The sequence below is a fragment of the Centruroides vittatus genome, unplaced genomic scaffold (genome assembly GCF_030686945.1).
Source record: "Centruroides vittatus isolate TY-2023 unplaced genomic scaffold, ASM3068694v2 contig_17, whole genome shotgun sequence".
NCBI classification, from domain to species: Eukaryota; Metazoa; Arthropoda; class Arachnida; order Scorpiones; family Buthidae; genus Centruroides; species Centruroides vittatus.
Window position 1 is genome coordinate 776,735 of NW_027121033.1, and position 15,497 is coordinate 792,231.

The following is a 15,497-nucleotide window of genomic DNA, read 5'->3' on the forward strand; positions in this document are numbered from 1 at the left end:
CCACATATTCTCGCTCACTCACGTCTGCATAGTCGCACCCTTAGAATGGCACCACGACCCGCCAGTGGGAAAGTGTCAATCTAGTGAATATTTTGTATTAAACAAGAAAAATACTCAACAAATTTACCACTCACCACTCATTCATAACTGCATGACTGTAAGGACAACACCAATATGGCGGTCGAATGTGAACCCATTACAGTACTACGAAAAACAACTGCCATAGCCGGAAACGCAGTAAAGTTTCCCAAAAAAACAACCTTTTTTATATACACAACCATCATGACTTCCGTATTAGTCATGAGAATCTCAAGTGGCGGTCTGTGGTTAAAAAAAAACCAAAGTTACCGCACTTATAAACAGACATTGAATGCAGCATGGCTCGAACATCACCCACATGCGAAACACGAAACTGGAATGACACGTCCATTCACAAGCCTTCTAAGAAGTATAATTTCATAATATGACAATCACTGTGAATTTCCCTATGGACAAAGGAAGCTTTACTCTTAAAATATCATGAGATGAAGCTAATTAGTTTTGTCTATGAAGTTTAAATGGACTCCCAATACTTTGCAATGGATCGCAGTGCTTAACCTCATGTAATAAGGCATAAATGATAAGTTTTGGTTCATTAGAGTGTATTAATGTGATAAATGATTAATAAAATGGCACTTATAACACTTAAAATCATAAATATACATATTGTTTACAGATTATAAAACTGCTTACCTTATCAACAGCTAGGGATTTCCCTATGATAGTAACACATGTCTAAAACTATCAAACGAGTTATTAGCAATAATTAGTAAACATGTGACGTTCTAACTGAATCCATTTCGTAGATAATATTGTTGATTCATCACTCGGCACTCTTCCAACTTCTCCTTCGCCACTAACCAGTTGACTGGATAATGGTCGTCTGGCTTTACTGAAAATTCGGTAGATTCTGTCGATTGTCGTCTGCCGTCCGGGAAATTTCGGTAGACGATCGTCTGCTGTTTCGGATAATTCGTTAAATCCGGGGAATTTTAATTTATTAATTACAGAGTTTTGCCTTATTTTAACTGTAAATTAATTTATCAATTATAGATTTAATAGAAAGTAACCGGTTTCGGGATCAAAATTTTTGAAAATTTTGAAATTAATCATAAAACTTTTGACGTAGTTATCATATTATTATTCGATATCCTGGTCTTGAAATTAAAAATGTGATGTATAATTACATCTATTTCCTAATTTCGTTTAAAGACTAAATGTATGAGGTAATTTTGGAGCGTGCGAAAAGTCTGTTCGATATTGCTCCAGTGCATGAAGTTCAAAATGAGAGTATATCGAACGCTATTGAACGGATTTTCTGAACGTTCATAAATTACCTTATTTCTTTATCTATTTACGATAATCAACAAAACGTTGAAATTATACTTCAAATTTTTTTTATTAAAAATAAATTTTCTAATCTTATTCTATAACGGTTGCGTGTGACTTTCATTAACCCTGACATTTTTAATTTAAACATTTTTTTAAAACTCATATGTCCTTCCATTTCTGGAAGGGCGGAAGAGCACTAAAAGAATTTTTTCAGGCCAGTATTGTGTTCGGTCAGACCCACAACGGGGCCAGCAGGTGACTTGACAAACTCGGAATAGGCCACCAGTGAATAATTCCTGAATTCGATTCCGGGTCCCTCAGCGAAATAGACTAACGCCTTAGATGCAGTGTTCGAAATTGTTTATATTTAGAAAAAGAAAGATTTTTTAATATTTTCCAAATGAGATGTTCGATATTCTGCTAGAGAAAATTAGATTATTTTTCATTGTTTCACATCCTTTCTTTATGTTGGTTAACCCCATTACGGGTCAAGGTCTCCTGTAATGAAGGCAAATGTAACCGGTGATATGCTGGTGTTTCGCATTAACTATTCAATTAATTATTGTATTTCATTATAACAAAAAGTGCAAAAAATTTTCGTTTAAATCTGGAATACTAAAACCATTCATTACAAATTTGATTGTTTAAATTAGGTCCAAAATGGAGACCCATTATATCTTCCTAGCAAAGAGTGATAAGATAAATGATAAATTTTAAATATGACACTCTGTGAATGTAAGAAGGCCTTTCTCTTAATTTTACAGGTCCATTCAGGTCCCAGATAGAAATAGCCTGATGATAAGAGAGGGGCTTTACAAATCTAGATCAAAATTTCTGATCAGACCTCCCATCCGGATTCTTCAAAATTTATTCCACTGTAATCTCTGAGATGGCCGGATGGCCGTGCGGTTAAGTTGGCAATTTACTGTTTCAAGGATCCAGGATCGAATCTGGATGGGTAAAAAATTCTAGGAATTTTTCGAGGAGTGGTTCCATCCGAATATGTCTGATCCCGTTCTTCACTACCGTGCCGACCCATAGTGAACCTTTCCGAATATATAATAAGCTTGCTAACAAAGGACATTTATATTTATCATTATATTTTATTGCGAATGTGCTCCATGAATCTTGCTTGGAGTTCCCACTTGGTTTCACCTATATAAATGTGGGGTACATTGTTAACTTATAAACGATATTGCTTTTGTTCCATATTCCATTTTAAAAATCTTTTCCTTTGTGAACACTATGAAGGAATTTTTTCGCTAGCCCTTTATAGGTTTGGCCAGGCTCACAATGGGGGCTAGGTGTTAGGGAACGGATCTCGACAAATCTGGACGGCTCACCCTCATAAATTCTTAGGGTTTCCTGATTCGCCAGGATCCGATTCCAGGGTCTCATACAAGCTCTCGACGGCCCTCTCAAAAGTCAAACGAGACCTAAGCCACTTATTCTCATATTTCTTGAGGCTTCAGTTTATAAAAAAAAGAAACAAAATTGTAGAATAGTTAATTTTTTTAAATATTACAATTTGACAAAAATAAAGGTATTTTATATAAGCATACAAAGATTTAATAAATTAATAATTTGTATACTTAATGTTTTTAGGGCCTTTGAAAACATTAAGACTTGTGCCGGAGGCTGGTCGAACTTATGATAAGTATGACAAAAAGGCCTTTCAGTGCCACAGAGCGAAAAGAAATAAAAATGGAAAAAGTGTGAAGAACAGCTAAATGGCCTGATTTCCTCTCTGTAATAACAGGTAAGTGTTTAAGTCTTACAAGCGTTATTGTCTGTGCACCCAATAAAACGAATAGCAATAAGTGTTTTTATATATGAGATTGTTACTAATCATTTTATAGCTCTTTTTCTATAACTTTTGCCGCCCCATGGGCACTAAGAAGACCTCTTTTAGCAAACCCATTATGGATTCGGCCAGACCCACAATGAGACGGTAGAGTGGTGAAGTACTACAGGGCTCGATATATTTAACGAATCACCCCAAAAATTCTTGGTTTTCCGACCAGCACATAGAGAAACGAACAAAATCTTACCAAGATAGGGAACAGCTACCTTTAAAATATATGTGATCTGAAAGTCCTGGATTGGATCTCGAATCCCCAGATATTATTAGTACAGTATTAGTATATATAGTGTTACCAAATAAAATAACGCAAAGCAATAGACATTTTATAAGTATAAAAAAATAAATATATCGTTGTATCATCTCCATTTTACTTTCGTACAGATAGAAGATGATGTCATACGAAAACACTTTTTCTTAGCAGAAACTGAAGAACCTTTAATAAAAGATGAATCATTACGCTTATCGGCAGGAAGAAGATTTAGAATATTTTAAAAATGCAATCTGATTCATTTCCTGATCATCTTTAACACAGTAACACGTGATTAACTTATTGAATTTAGTGAGGAAACAATTCTCTGGATTTAAGAACACGTTCAAGGAAATGAAAGGAAACGTATTGCAGAATAGGAAACATTCTTAGATAACAACAGAAACTGTAAAAGGCATGACACCATAAATTTGTAATGTAGGTTTTTGTACAATTTCACTTTCTAACTGATACTTGCACGTCATCATGATCTACTAATTCTATAATAGATGCTCCTATGCAACAAAACCGGACATATCCGGAACAGGTTTGATTTGGTTTGATGGAATAAAGAAATGCAACACAAGGTGATTTACCTAGGATATCATCCAGAGAGAACTTCCTATTGTAAACTTGTTGCTATTTACGTTTTATATATGCGAAGAAAACCTGGAAAATTCCACGCGGCCTGTCCCTGGAATTTCCAAGCCAGCTCATTGGTTGGCCATATCCGCCAGGCTCACTGTGGGGCAACCTGGTGAGAGAGGAACTCGACATACCTGGGCGAACCATCTCCGAAAAATTCCAGGAGTTTTTCGACCCATCCGGATTTGTTCTTGGGTATCTCAGAGCGGTCGGACCCACCAGTAGCCGACCGCTCTGACCCACCTGAACGCTGTTAGTTGATCAACTGACACAACTTGAAACAACTGAACACTGTTAGTTGATCGTGGGTTCATGCCATGCTTCGTCAACAGGCTGGAAACGTCGAGTTTTCCTTTGTTTTCTTCGTGTTTTTAACATCTAAATATGAGCCAGATTTCTTTAAAAAGTTCTCCCGGGAGATATCCCTCTCGGCAGATCTCCCACGTTTCGCTTTGCAGTAAACAAATGAACCAAACCCAGATCGATAGCTAACACCTTAACCGCAGACGGCCGGATAGTCGAGAATTTAAGGCGCAATCCTACCGCTCTGAAGACCTGGGTTTAAATTCAGTTAGTCAAAAATCCCAAATAAATTTTCATGGGCAATCCGTTCTGAATGTGTCAGGCCCCGTCCCTTACTACCCGTTTATAATGGCTAGATGGCAGAGTGGCAGATTATCAATCTGGAGGCCCGGGAACGAATCCGGACAAGCCGAAAACTCCAGGGCACCATCCCTCACCACCAGGCCTGGCCGAATTCCCTATGGGCTTGATTAAAAGGTTCTCTTAGTGCTCACAGGACGAGGAAAAAATAAATAAATATAACATGCCTATTGTAATTCAAAAGTTTAAGATAATAGAAATGTCCCTAAAATTTATAAAAATAATAATACTTAAAATTTAATTTATTTAATTTGTTATACAAATAAAAATTTAAAAATTTTCGATTTTCAGTTGATAAAAACTTCTCAGGTGGCGCTGATGAATCGAAAAACGTGTGTTATGTGATGCTCGTTATGGTAAGATGCGAAATTGAAACTTTACGCGATAAAAATGTCAAATTTTATATATATATATATAATTTATATTTTAGTTTAAATACATCTGAAATGATTTCTCCACCGAGTAAAGAACGTCCTATCTGGCTGTCTATCATCGTTTTAATGTTTCACAAACGAATCATGGTGAAAGTAATGAGATTGGGTTTGTCATTATGCATGATGACTAAATTCGAACGTTTGGGTCTTATATGCTTATTGCTTTCTGCTATTTTCTAAATACTTAATTAAAATGTGAGTGTATGTACTTTAAACAAGAGCATCATCACCCTAATTTGGCCATAATGATATTCAAGAATTAATTTTATCCCTTCTACATCATCATTATGAAGCATCCTGGAATGCGTTTTGGATATGGTTTTAATGTATTTTTGTACCAAAAAGGTTTAATTACAGCCTATATTTTATTTAAAAGGCATTCCCACTGTTTAACATATGATAATGTTTTAAACAACTTAAAGCATTGAATCTAACATGGATTTTCTGTATAATTATACTAGATATATTGCATTTTGACAGCTTCAATCACTCAAGGTTGACAAGACAGTTTATTTATATCTTTCAACAACTTGTTTTACCTGTTTTATATATTCTGGATGCTTTCTATGATTCATACATTGTTATTTAGGGGTTAAATTTGTAATTAAAATCTACTATAACCGTTAAATATATATAATTTTTTCTAAATTTTGTTATCAGGTATGAATGATTACTTGTCATTTAACCTATACTACCTGATATATTTTAATGCACTATTACTGTTTGATTAAGAGTTCAGTCTGCTGATACCATTTATCAGATTAAAGTTCTATTCTTTCGCATTACACTTAAAAAATTACATTATTTTACTGTTATATATGGAGTGTATAACTTAATGTATCTATTATTTTGTAAATATAAACAAGATATACATGTTAATTGTCACTTGAATTTAATGTGTAAATTATTAATATCCTTATGATTAAATGTATAATTTGCTTGTTTAAGATGGACATAAATCTAGTTTTTATACTGATAAAAATATGTTGAAATTCGTGTAAATATGCTGTATATTTAATAAACCTCAAATCATTATCACTTGTTTATATTCAGATTTGCTTGACAACTACATCATGTACACACATTGACGTTTATATATCCGGTCGACGGGTTTAATCTGTATTAAAATAATAAAATATGTTTATAACTGCTTAAACTCATGCGACATATCCCCTAAATATTGATTTTTTTTTCTTTTTTAAGGAAAGAAAAATATATTTGTGTAAAAAAGTGGAAAAACGTTTAGAAATTTTCGTTGTTTGTTTTAGAAAATTTTATTTAAATATTATTTTTTAATTAAAGTTATTAAATTAAATTTAGTCACAAAATACAATTAAAAAATGGCCGATTGATTGTCAACGCTTACATTATCATGTAGTGCCATCTATCGACAATTTTTATAATTAGCAAGAAATGGTGCCGGGCATTAAATAAAATATGATCGTTTTTTATATTATGTAGTCCGCTTGTATCTCCATGACGTTTTCGTTTCGTCATTAATCTCTTCCACCCACTCTCCCAAATTTCTGTCTTATTCGAGAGCAGAGACAATATTGTCTCCGACCCCGTATTTTCTGCTTAAATGATTTTGATTTGTTGTAATTATTCCTTAATTTTGCTTACAGAATACGTAAACACCAAATATTCCTTTAAATATGAAAAAAATAAGTTTAAGAACGTTCGGAAACTTGTAGAGTTAATGAACGCTCTACTCCAGAACCGTGAATACGTGAAACGTTATACGTATACGACGTTCATAAACTCTGCACCAGTGAAACTAGAATTCTCGAACACTCATATATATAGTGATTTCAATCGCCAACGATCTCACGCAAAATCAATCTAAGCCAAGGCGGACTAGTTTACGATTGCGATAGTGATAGCGATTGTTATATGAAACAATCGTTTTCTTCACTATTATTCTGCTGACAATTTGCAATTGTTTTTCCGTGCCGTAAACTATCGAATCGCAAAATTATTTACGAAGCGTTCAAAAATTTCACGAAAAATGAGTCTCAAAAAATCAGTTGCGATTAGTTACACGTTACTTAATCTCTCGCTTGCGATTGCGCTACAGTTTTCACGCTTTAGCCTCATCGCAAACGTTAAGATTTTCTTGCGTTTCTCCGCTATGTAAACGTATTGAAACAATTAAAAAAAAAACTCACCCGTGCCGAAACTTAAATTCACAAATCGCAAGCGTTAAATTGCATAAATCTCGTCTAAAAAAAGACATCTCTCCCCAGCACAGCGAAAGCGATTGAAGTTACTGGAAACTTTTATTAAATTTCCAAGAGTCGGACAGAAATTTTCGAATAATTAATTGCGAACAAATTAGCGATTCGTAAACGTTGTCGCGACTGTAATAATCCGGACAATTCTCTGTGTTAGCGATTACAGTCGCTACGATTTCCGCCTCGTGTACGTGTAAATTTCATGTCATTAAGCTGCGAGTCGCTATGTGAGACAATTAAATAGCTAAATCGCTACCGTGTTATCGAGCGATTTAGCTAATTTACTATTGTACTTTACAGGTTGCACGTCTGATCCCACTGTCCGTAAAGTCTACCAGCGATAACTTTAAGCAATCAAACTTTGCAAATTATGCAAACAACATTAACGTCGATCGTAAAAAATTCTGTTATTCTTTCCAACTTTTCTAATCCTTTAATCGTGTTATTTCGACATACTTTTATTTTTTTAAATTGTTTGTTTGTTTATCTGGCCGAACCCAATTAAAATTATATAAATATAAGGATTAAAGGGGGGAAAGAGATTCACTTTTTCTTAAACGGGCAATTTCTTCTCCATGAGAAATTGTACTGGATCCTAACTGGTACTGAAGTAATGCAATAACTTTTTCTAGTGTTATTTTTCTTCCTGGTATTCTTTTCTGATCGTCTCGCAACTGATTTTTGTGTTTATTTCGCTGTTTTTCCTTCTTTTTCTTGTGAGTTTGTACATCATATTTTACATTTTTAGACTTGAAACGTCGAGAAATGCAAGAAATTTGTGGGTTTTTATCTGTATGGATGTTCGTGTGTGGTAGGGTTTTATACACTTTCGAGCTTAATAACACCCGTGCCTTTTGTCGAAAATGTATGAAATTTTGCAGAGAGGTTTGCATATTAGGGGGATTAACGTTATTAAATTTCGGCGGTTAAAGGTCGAGAGGGTGGAGAGATAGAGGGGTATGTGTCATATCTCCAGTGAGTAGGACTTAATGAAGATTTTACCTTATTAGCATCTGCAAATTTACCAATTTATAATAATTAATAATATAAAAAGCTTTTTTAAAAAGAAATTCTCAAAACAGATGGTGCCACGCACAATTTTAAAGTTTGACCGGAAAGTTATGCAACTGGTTGCTGGGTTTTTCTTTATCTGTGTTCGAATGTGTACTCGCAATCTTTGTATTTCGCATTCTTCTATACTTTCCCTATTTTCTTTGACAGTTTCTCGCCTCGCAGTGCCTCTTCTCCCCTCTCTATTTCTTCCACGTCGTCTTCTATCAAAACAGAAATTTGTAAATTAGCAAAACGTTCCAATTTCGAACAGTGACATTTCCAACACTTCAAGTGAGCTCGAGTATTATTACATTAACGTCACCTTAACGTACGAGATAACTTTTTATCGCCCAAATTATGTTTAACATCGGCTTAATGAGAAGTTTTACGAGTTTTAATAGTTGAAGATGACATTAACAATAAGGTAAACGTGGGCATTTTATATTAAACAGCTGCAACACCGCCATAAAACTACCGAAAAGTCGGATGGAGCGTAAAATTTTACTGCTTTACCGATTAGATACGTTGTTTGTTTCCCGTAATAACCACCCAAAATCGTGGTTACAATTGACGATCGAAACCACCAACTTTTACCCTAATAATCAACTAAATTCATTAATTTAATTTACACTTCCGAAGCTAGTTATACCGATTCTAGCGATCGATCAATATCTATCGATCAGGGGATGATTAATAACGATACACACGTACACAATATAAACTTAAGAGTAAAAATGTGTAATATAATTCGACAATCATAAGCGTGTAGTATACGTAAATTGAAGGAAAATCGATTATGCTGTATGCCCGTTCCGGTATTGAACACTTGAAATTGGATGTTTTTTCTTTTTTGTTTCTTCCCAGTATGGTTGTTCGTGATAAAATATTTAAAGTTAAAATGCAAGAATAAATTTCATTGCCGGATAGTTTTAAAAATAACCATTCTTTTAACAGATGTAAACGTCTTAAAAATGAAACTGTGCGTTTTTCTTCAGTTTAATTAAGATAAACACGCGATCCATTTTTACGAGTACGCGTGAGATCAGACCTTGATGCACCATCTGTAACTATAAAACTGTTTTATTCCAACGTACACTATACATTGGCATCCATACAAACTATCCAAATCAATTTTTTTTCGATTCTTTCGAATTTGTTTCGTTATTTTTTAACATTTAACACGGTATATAACGATAATTTTATATACATTCTCTCTCTGGTAGGACAAAATATTGGAAAAGGTCGCTATTCGTTAGCGATTCCACAAAATACATCTTCATCAAACGATAAAGTGTCGTATTTTTTTTTTTTTTAATTTTTATAAACATTCCTTGATATGGTTTCCATCCGTTTTTTTTTTATATTTCATGATATACAATTTACTTATGCTCTTGAAGACATCATTTTTCTCTCTTATAAAATTATACCTGCGTTTACCAATAGCAGATGCACATACACTTACTTGTATTTTGTACTAGTGGGATATGACAGAGTAAGAGATGATAAACTGGAAATTTTCTTGTGTTGTGTTGTGTGTGTGTGTGTGTGTGTGTGTTCGTATATGTGTGATAACTAAGTAAAGCATGTGCATTCTATTGTGTTAGAGTGTGTGCGAAAAACACTAATAAATATATGTAAAAAAAAAACAGAAAAAAATACCTGAAGTCACGATTATGACACGTGGCAGTTGTTAATTATAGTGTTAACCGCCATTGTTATTGCCGTGTTCTCCTCAATACTCCACTTCTAGTATTCCTTCTTGTGTTTAAAGGACGTTGGATAAGATAGGGTAATTTGGGAAGATATTTTTGCTTTTAGTTTCGCAGATTTTTGCGTTTATCTACCCCTCATGATGTGCAAACGCGATACACTATTAACAGAGATCTGCGTTCTCCGAGGCAGATTAACTCAACAGACGAATCGACGAAGGATTCGCTATTCTCTTCATTCTTGATGCAAATAGTTTAAAACGTAATGCAGTACTAAATCGTAACAATACTTGTATTCAGTCTGAAAAAAAGGTTAGAAATAGGATTATGAAAGGGAATATTCCCAGTTTTTTTGTTTGTAAATAATTGTAGGCGTCTAACCATATTCTCCACCAGCTGAGGACGATGACGTCTTACTGTTCTGACTGCTCCGAATACGTCTACTTCGTTGTGTTCTATCACCTGTTCGATAGCGAAACTAGCCGCGCAGTAAACACCGCATCTTGTTTTACCGTTTCTAAAATAAAAAAATGAAAGATTATATGACGATTCCGTGACGTAAAATAATCATCTTTTATGAAAACTTACGTGGAGACCACCACTACGGGGCCATAACTCGTTCTCTGTCTCCATCTCTCCACCATATTCATCACCTCAACTATAGCATTGGTCGACGTAGGGACTTTATGACCGGGTGGCCAACATGTGATTTGAAACAACTGTGTCGTTTTTGTATCCCCTTTCACTCCGGCCATCAATTCCGTTAAGGAAACGACCTGGAAATATATAAAATTGTACATAAAAACTGAAGATTGTAAGAGAAAAATCTGTTTCTTATAAAGTTTTAAATCAGACCAATGGAAGAACAGTGTTTTATATTATAAAAGGGAATGGGCATCATTCTGTGTTGGAGAGTAAAGTGGACATTAGATTTTTTTTTTTTTAGACTTCACAAAGCAGTCAAATTTGTTATGTGAATCCGAGAGCACTTGGATTTAAGTTTAGTTGCTAAAGAACGGCGAGGGGGGAAACATTTTTATCAAACTGATGGAAAATAAATGGAGTAAAATCGTGTAAACGTTGTTGAAAAACTTTCAAATTTACTTTATAGTCTCCGAATTTTTCATTTATACTTTTTCGAAAATAAAGACAATTTGAATTTTTCACGAATACTAAAATTGTGCTCGAGAAAACAGGAGTAAATGTTTGTGGCACATGCAAACGTTTAGAGTTAAAAAAGATAAAACCATTTTGAATTCGTTACTTTGAAATTTTACATATTCACATTTGTAAAATAATCTCTGTTTTAAAATAATACAGCCAAACCCTGTTATTACGTTATCGATTTACGAAGTCGCGTTAATACGAAGTAAATTTGCCGTCCGTAAACGAGGAAGGATAGGCATTTCAATGTTAATTTCGTTAATACAGAGTGCCAGTTATCAAGTCCTTTCGGCTTTGTATCAACGGGATTTGACTGTGCATAAATTTACTTACCTTTTTAGTAACTCGATATATCCAAGATTTAATATTCGAATAGTGATTAAACGAAACGACGTCAATAGTGAAGACTGGACCAAATTTCTTCCTCTTTTCTCTCTCCCCCGGCCAAAACATTGGATAGTTCTAGTAAAGGATATTGATACTGATAAGTAAAGATCAGTTTATCGATTATAAATAAACAGAAAGAAATTTATTCAGCTTACGTTAGACGGAGGAGGATTTGCTAGTAGTACGATGCAGCTGCAATCATGGTCGTACACAAGAGACCAGAAATCGGGTACGGTCCTCAATGCGGGCCATTCGGTAACAATAAATTCTCTAGCCCTCAAATAACCCTTTAAAATAGTATGGAAGGTAAATATTAGTCTTTCGCCTTTAAAAGTGTTCAATAAAAGCAGATTACACTCATAACGTGGGGATCAACTGGCGAGTTATTTAATATCGATCCCGAGACGGAAAATATTTCTTTTTGATGTTACGTGCATTTGCGTGACGCGAAAGTTCGTGAAACGATGATACCGAAATCGTAGTGAAGTGTATCAAATCAAATTTTTTATACTCGAGTAACAACGATTTAGATAAGAAAAAAGAAAGAAAAAATGGAAATTTAGCTAGCAAAGTAGTTCACGTGTACAGAAGAAGATATTTAATACTCCTTCAAATATGTCGGTGTTTTATCGAGTTTTTTTCGAGGAGGAGAATAAGTTTTATTATTTTACTTTCCCGCCATACTTTCCCTCTATTATTTATAACAGAGGGAAAGTATAGAGATCGGTCGAAAAATGACCACTCCGAGATTTTACATATTTGGACTCTGAGGACCTTGAAACGTCGAGAAATGCAAAAATAATTGGGTCTTTTTCCCTGTGTATATGGATGCTAGTGTGTGTATGGATGTTAGTGTGTGGTGGAAACACGATTTTGTTCACCCACTTCGAAGCTTAATAGCTTCCTCAAAAATTTCTGAAATTTTGCAAGGAGGTTTGCATATTAGGGAGTTTGATGGTTAAAGGTCGAGGGGCTTAGAAGATAGGTGAGGTCATATGTCATATCTGGAGTGGAGTCGGATTTAATGAAGATTTTACATGTTATTAACAAACTCATATCTACTCTTAAAATTAATCCTTTTGTCATTTTATAATAATCAATAATGTAAAAGCGCTTTTAATAAAATCTCACAATAGATGGCGCCGCACACAATTTTAACTTTTTTTGCTGGGAAAGTTGTGCAACTCTTTGTTAGATTTTTTGAAGTGAAAATTGATAATGTAAGGCTTGTAGAATATGAAAGTTTGAAAATATTTACCGCTTCTTCTGATGTTAGGTTCATAAAAGCTAAGTCCTACTATGTCAACAAGTCAGTGAAACTCTTAACGAATATCAAACAGCGGTTCTATTCTCGAGTTACTGATAGAAAGACGTAAACTTGAGTTATATAAAAGAGTAGAATATGAATGCGTGAGGATGTGGAAGTGTTTAAATGCACGATTTATTCAAGAAAATATATCACACGCGTTATTAAAGTGAAAGAAATAGCGAGCCGCATCCCGGGGGTGGAAATAAATTGAGATCTTCAAACAAATTTACTTAGTAGAAGAGGATAATGTAAATGAGTAGCTCTTAGGATATTTTTTCTACGATATGTTAGTAATGAACAGAGCTTACAGTAGCGATAAAGTTTATTGTAAGTGGAAAATAAATAGGTTAGTGTGCAATTACAACTAGGGATTTCGTAAAATCTTTCCGAGAGAATCGTAAAATGTCTAATAAAAGTTTATAGATAACTTACATCAACAAAGACTGCGTTGATATAATCGGTTGTTTCATTACTTTGGAATGTAGTCAAATAAGGTCGGAAATTGTCCGCTGCAAATAAAATAAGAATAGGATAACGGCATTAAAAAACGAAAAAGGAAAATTGAAAACAAATTTTAAGTCATATGTTAAATGCATTACTCCCCAACGATTTGTTGTATGATTTAACCGGTAATTTAATTTTACTTAATGTAATTATTTTAATAGAGTTGGCCTAAATGTCATGTCTTGATGACCACTCGAATATTTTCCATTTAAACTAAGTACTTTTAACGGAAAAAAAAAATTACATTTCTGTGATAAACAATAACATAAAATCATTTCTTTTTCTATATTAAATGGAAAAAAAAACTTTTTATTTTTAGATAATAGAACGTAATTACTTCAATATTGAGTTATTCGACGTTAAGTGAACATAAAAATAACAATTTTTTAACATTAAATGATAACACTTACGCGGTACCGTAGTTATATCTCGATTCTTATCTCTGTTCTCTATCCTGTGCCCTCCAGCACAATCTCCAATGGTAAATTTGGAGATTTTCTTAACGATTTTCTGGAAATCGGAAAAGAAAAGAACAATATTAATATGCCTTTAACCCATTACAGCTTATAAATAGCAACTATACAATTTTTTTTTATTTTTATTTTTTGATGAAAATAAAAGAAACATTACGTTATATTCTCTCTGATATTCGTTCTGTCTCGTTATTGGACTCTTTATAGATTTTTGCTTCATTCTCTGAGTTAATTCGCTCACAGGAAACCAGGTTATACCATATTCGTGAGCCTCCATCAAAACCTCATAAATGAATCTATAATGCTCCTACAAATCATAACAAACAACGGTTAAAAAATGGCGGTGTGTGTTTAGTTTGCTTATAACAACTGCGTAACGATACTTACGACGCTTTCTACCATTCCTTTTCGTGCTTGTCTCAACCTCTTAGTATAATTAAACACGTCGTACATACCATCTTCTTCTGCTAATTCCAAATTGGCATCGATACAGATGTATGTACCAGTTCTAGCGCATCCATCGCTGCAAACCCGGTTAAACTTTATAAGAGATTAACTATTACTCGAATTATAACTCATAGTTAACAAACCTTACTTGCAATGTACCACGACAGGTCCCATAGCGGTATGTTGGTTCATGTAAAGGCGAACAATCCTTCGAAATTCTAGAAGCGTAGTTGAAAAGGGGCATGTATGAGATGGCCAATTAGTAAAGTGTAACTGGTGGATTTCCCTTTCTTCTTCCCCCTGTTTAATTAAAATATATAACGTTAATTTTAAAAACATGAATGTAAAATAATTAAAATATTTGTTTTTACCTTTTTTAATCTGAATTTTCTAGTCCAGAAACTGGCTGCCATATCTTCTTTAATCAAATGAACCTCTACGTCTCCGTACGTTTCCGGATGTTCTGTATCCATGGGCCAATACTGTACACACATCACCTATGAGATAAATTTTAGAATAGTGGGAAAAAACGCTTTATTTAAGTCTGCAAAGGATGAAAATTAAGAATTTAATTCATTTTATCAAACAGAAAAATTTATTTACAGAATAAAATAGAATGTATGTTATTGCGACGTCGTTGCAATGCCAGGATGAAATTTTAATCATAAAAAAATCACATGACTTCCGGTCCAGACCGGAAGTTCGTGTACAGTTAATTGTACCTCCACCTCTATGCTTTCCATATCTGGTCTCGATTTTTATCTAACTAACTCATTGCCAAAATTAACGAAGAACAAACGGACAGACAACAGTGGGAACGTTTGGGGGCTTGTAATTTGAAAACTGCAACCCAATAAAGAACAAACTCTATAAAAATCATATAGAATAAGTGCATAAAACCCATAAATGCCATTTTCCATTAAAAAATCATTAAAAGTTTTATTACGTTATATTGTTTATTAAACAAAAGCTAGCTGATGTTTGGCCCATAAT

The 15,497-nt window shown here is 34.0% G+C and overlaps 2 protein-coding genes and 1 long non-coding RNA gene across 4 annotated transcripts in view; 1 reads left to right on the forward strand and 2 right to left on the reverse strand.

The window, feature by feature from the left end:
* LOC136969079 (protein disabled-like) overlaps positions 1 to 961 on the reverse strand; it is a 52,019-nt gene extending 51,058 nt beyond the window's left edge. The window contains exon 1 of the mRNA XM_067263176.1: positions 733 to 961. The gene's annotated coding sequence lies outside the window, so the exon portion shown is untranslated. The remainder of the gene's footprint in view (positions 1 to 732) is intronic.
* A 4,142-nt stretch (positions 962 to 5,103) lies between these two features.
* LOC136969107 (uncharacterized) lies at positions 5,104 to 6,262 on the forward strand. Its single transcript, XR_010879762.1, has 2 exons — positions 5,104 to 5,146; positions 5,221 to 6,262. It is a non-coding gene; the product is annotated as an uncharacterized lncRNA (long non-coding RNA).
* Positions 6,263 to 9,573: 3,311 nt separating this feature from the next.
* The window catches only part of LOC136969084 (receptor-type tyrosine-protein phosphatase kappa-like), a 35,824-nt gene continuing 29,900 nt past the window's right edge, over positions 9,574 to 15,497 (reverse strand). For both annotated transcript variants that reach the window (XM_067263179.1, XM_067263180.1), the window contains exons 6-16: positions 14,876 to 15,001; positions 14,653 to 14,804; positions 14,445 to 14,580; positions 14,215 to 14,364; positions 13,995 to 14,094; positions 13,513 to 13,589; positions 11,927 to 12,058; positions 11,718 to 11,846; positions 10,809 to 10,996; positions 10,602 to 10,737; positions 9,574 to 10,521 (exon numbers count right to left, since the gene is read on the reverse strand). In XM_067263179.1, coding sequence (XP_067119280.1) covers positions 10,456 to 10,521; positions 10,602 to 10,737; positions 10,809 to 10,996; positions 11,718 to 11,846; positions 11,927 to 12,058; positions 13,513 to 13,589; positions 13,995 to 14,094; positions 14,215 to 14,364; positions 14,445 to 14,580; positions 14,653 to 14,804; positions 14,876 to 15,001 — 1,392 coding nt within the window. In that variant the 3' untranslated portion in view covers positions 9,574 to 10,455. The remainder of the gene's footprint in view (positions 10,522 to 10,601; positions 10,738 to 10,808; positions 10,997 to 11,717; positions 11,847 to 11,926; positions 12,059 to 13,512; positions 13,590 to 13,994; positions 14,095 to 14,214; positions 14,365 to 14,444; positions 14,581 to 14,652; positions 14,805 to 14,875; positions 15,002 to 15,497) is intronic.